Source organism: Sinocyclocheilus grahami, unplaced genomic scaffold, assembly GCF_001515645.1.
Source record: "Sinocyclocheilus grahami isolate Dianchi unplaced genomic scaffold, SAMN03320097.WGS_v1.1 scaffold334.1, whole genome shotgun sequence".
Classification (NCBI taxonomy): Eukaryota; Metazoa; Chordata; class Actinopteri; order Cypriniformes; family Cyprinidae; genus Sinocyclocheilus; species Sinocyclocheilus grahami.
This window is the reverse complement of record NW_015505513.1, coordinates 118,449-121,003: the sequence shown is the minus strand read 5'-3', so window position 1 is coordinate 121,003 and position 2,555 is coordinate 118,449. Positions and strand designations below refer to the sequence as shown.

The 2,555-nt window shown below is 37.7% G+C and overlaps 1 protein-coding gene across 1 annotated transcript in view; it reads left to right on the top strand.

Moving 5' to 3' along the window:
* LOC107602750 (mitotic-spindle organizing protein 1) overlaps window positions 1–1,854 on the top strand; it is a 4,165-nt gene extending 2,311 nt beyond the window's left edge. The window contains exon 3 of the mRNA XM_016295324.1: window positions 1,524–1,854. Within this exon, the coding sequence (XP_016150810.1) occupies window positions 1,524–1,553 (30 nt within the window). The 3' untranslated portion in view covers window positions 1,554–1,854. The remainder of the gene's footprint in view (window positions 1–1,523) is intronic.
* The last annotated feature ends 701 nt before the right edge of the window (window positions 1,855–2,555 follow it).

Here is a 2,555-nt window from a genome sequence, read left to right as displayed (position 1 = left end):
TCACTATCGGCCGATAATCACGTTGGGATGATTGATCGGTGGTCTCTAAAAAGGCCGTTCTCAAGCTGATGACACTGCCGTGAGAGGTTTGGCACGACATGCAGTGGCACCGTCTCAGTCTCTGTCTGGCATGGGTGAAATCATTATAAGGCATATTTCTTCATGAAATAAGTTTATAAAGTAATTTGAAAACCTTGTGTGAGACGAAATTTCACAAACAGCGTGAGTGAATCACTGCGCGCGCTCTCTCTCTCAAAATACGCAAATGGCTTCAAATCACATCGCATCTGTCTATAAGTGAGCTGCACACTGCACAGTTGACACAGGAATTGTCACTTGCACAGTCGAGGCAGTGTCACTAAAGTGTATAAATTGCATTACTTTTTAATTCTTGCCAGTGTTTAACCATTCAGTGCTCGCGCCTGGAGACCGTGCGCTCATGTACACTCGCAGCGCACACACATAATGCCAGGTTCACATTACTCCGTTTGTACACATTACACTTTTAGATAAACAATAATAGGCAATAATAGATAGCAGGTAGGAAAACAAAGTTCTTTATGAACCGCAGGATTGCTTGCAATAAAGATTTCAATGCTGTCAATGGTAAGTTTGTGATAACGTAAGAAAAGTAGTTTAAATGTTTTGCCACTTGCTTGAGCAACTTAATATATAAATCTAGAAGAAAATGCAAAAGTAAAAAGCATTGAATAATGTGTTGCTTATATTTATTGAGTTTAAACATGTCTGTGAAAGATTGTATTACTGTACTGTGTAAAAAATAAAAGAATTGCAATGCTGAAAAAGCATTTTCAGTGCCAATGTTTGGATTTGAAATCAAAATAATGGATAAATGTTGTGTTTGTGGTAAACAGCCACGGATCAGTAGCGGACTCCTGTGTGAAAGCTGCTTCCCCTCTCACAAGAGTCACCTAAGAGGAGAATTCCCCCCATTTTCAAAAATGAAAATAAATGTCTAAAAATTCTGATTGGAGTATCACTATAAATAGTTATAAATTATAAAAAGAAGGCTTTAAAAGATCGGTATCGGCAGATACTGCGATCGGTGATCGGCCTGAAAAATCCTGATCGACATCAAAAATCCTGATCGGAGCACCCCTAATTTTAAAGTGCAAATAGTTTCTGAAATGCCCACTCCTGAGTTGCTCTACCATGCAGATCACATATTGGGCATTCAGTTTGTTTTCCTTGTGGAGCACATGGGAGTTTCTGTAAAATGCTTACTAGGTAAGCAAGATATGTTTTGCTCGATTAGAAATAACCTGTTCAATTTCTGCCAAAAGAATAATTTGAAGCAAGTACTCTATTTTAATTCAAGCAGATAATATTAGACTTGGTGGGGATATTTCCACTTTTCAGCATTTGTCACTACTGAACTATTTAAAAAAAACAGTGAAGGCAGATGAAGGCCTTAAATATACCATTTACTTTTATTTTTTTAATCAAATTTGTTGTTTTTCTTTTGTCATTTCATTAACTTTCATCTTTTATTGATCTTTTAGGCTTCTGAAAACAGCACTAGTCAAGGATGACCTGTCGAAATTTCATCTATGACAGAGTGGTCCCTGTTTGAGAAGAAAGAAAACTGCACAATGCATTGTGTATATAAGCATGTACATAGGATTAATGTGTTCAAACAGTTGTTTTGCCTTGTGTTTGACCTACTTTCATGTGCCTCAGTATGTACAATTGGACTGTTAAAGTGTGCTATTTTTTTTCCTTTTTGTTTTTTCTTAATTTTTTTATTTAAATGTGTATACGAATACTAACTATAATTCATTATAATGCTAAAAGGAAAAACATCCTCAAAATAGATATTACTCTGTGGAATCATTTTTGCCTCCGTTTAAGTTAGTAAAATGTTGTTTTTTTTACTCTAACTGTGCTCTTTTTCTGTGTGCCTCTGATCACTAAAACATTTGATCTGTACCACCATGTGCATTTACATCTTTTAGCCACATGATGGCGACAGCAGTGCTTTGCATTCTGTCATAGCATTATAATTTCAGTCCTTTACAATTTATTTCTTTTAATCATTTACGATAAATGTCATGGCCAGGATTCCTATCTGCAGCTCATGCATATTTCACAATAGAGGTTCGATCCGATCATCAGGCCTGTTCTCCAACTCACAGGTGCTTTTTTGCACAAATCTGACATCAGTCTCTGGGAACGTTTAAGGTCACGTTTGGTCAAAGCACTGTGGATCTTAGATCAGCCCAAAAGGCAGTATACCTGGCGTGAGCTTCATTAACACCCAGCCGTGCTGAGAGGGAGAGGTGGCTGTGTCCTTGGTTCCTGCAGACAGGAGGCATAATGTTTCACTCCTGCAGCGAGAACTCATTTATGTGTCTGTAATCACCTCAACCTTATGTCTGCTCTTACTGCTAAATATTTACCCCGAGTCCAGTCGTTTCTCAAGGAGAGGTTTTCGGCGGAATGTGCTCTAGTTTAAAGAAATAGTTCACTCAAAAATGTAAATTCACATCACTTTCTCACCAATGGATCCTCTGCAGTGAATGGCTGTGAGTCCC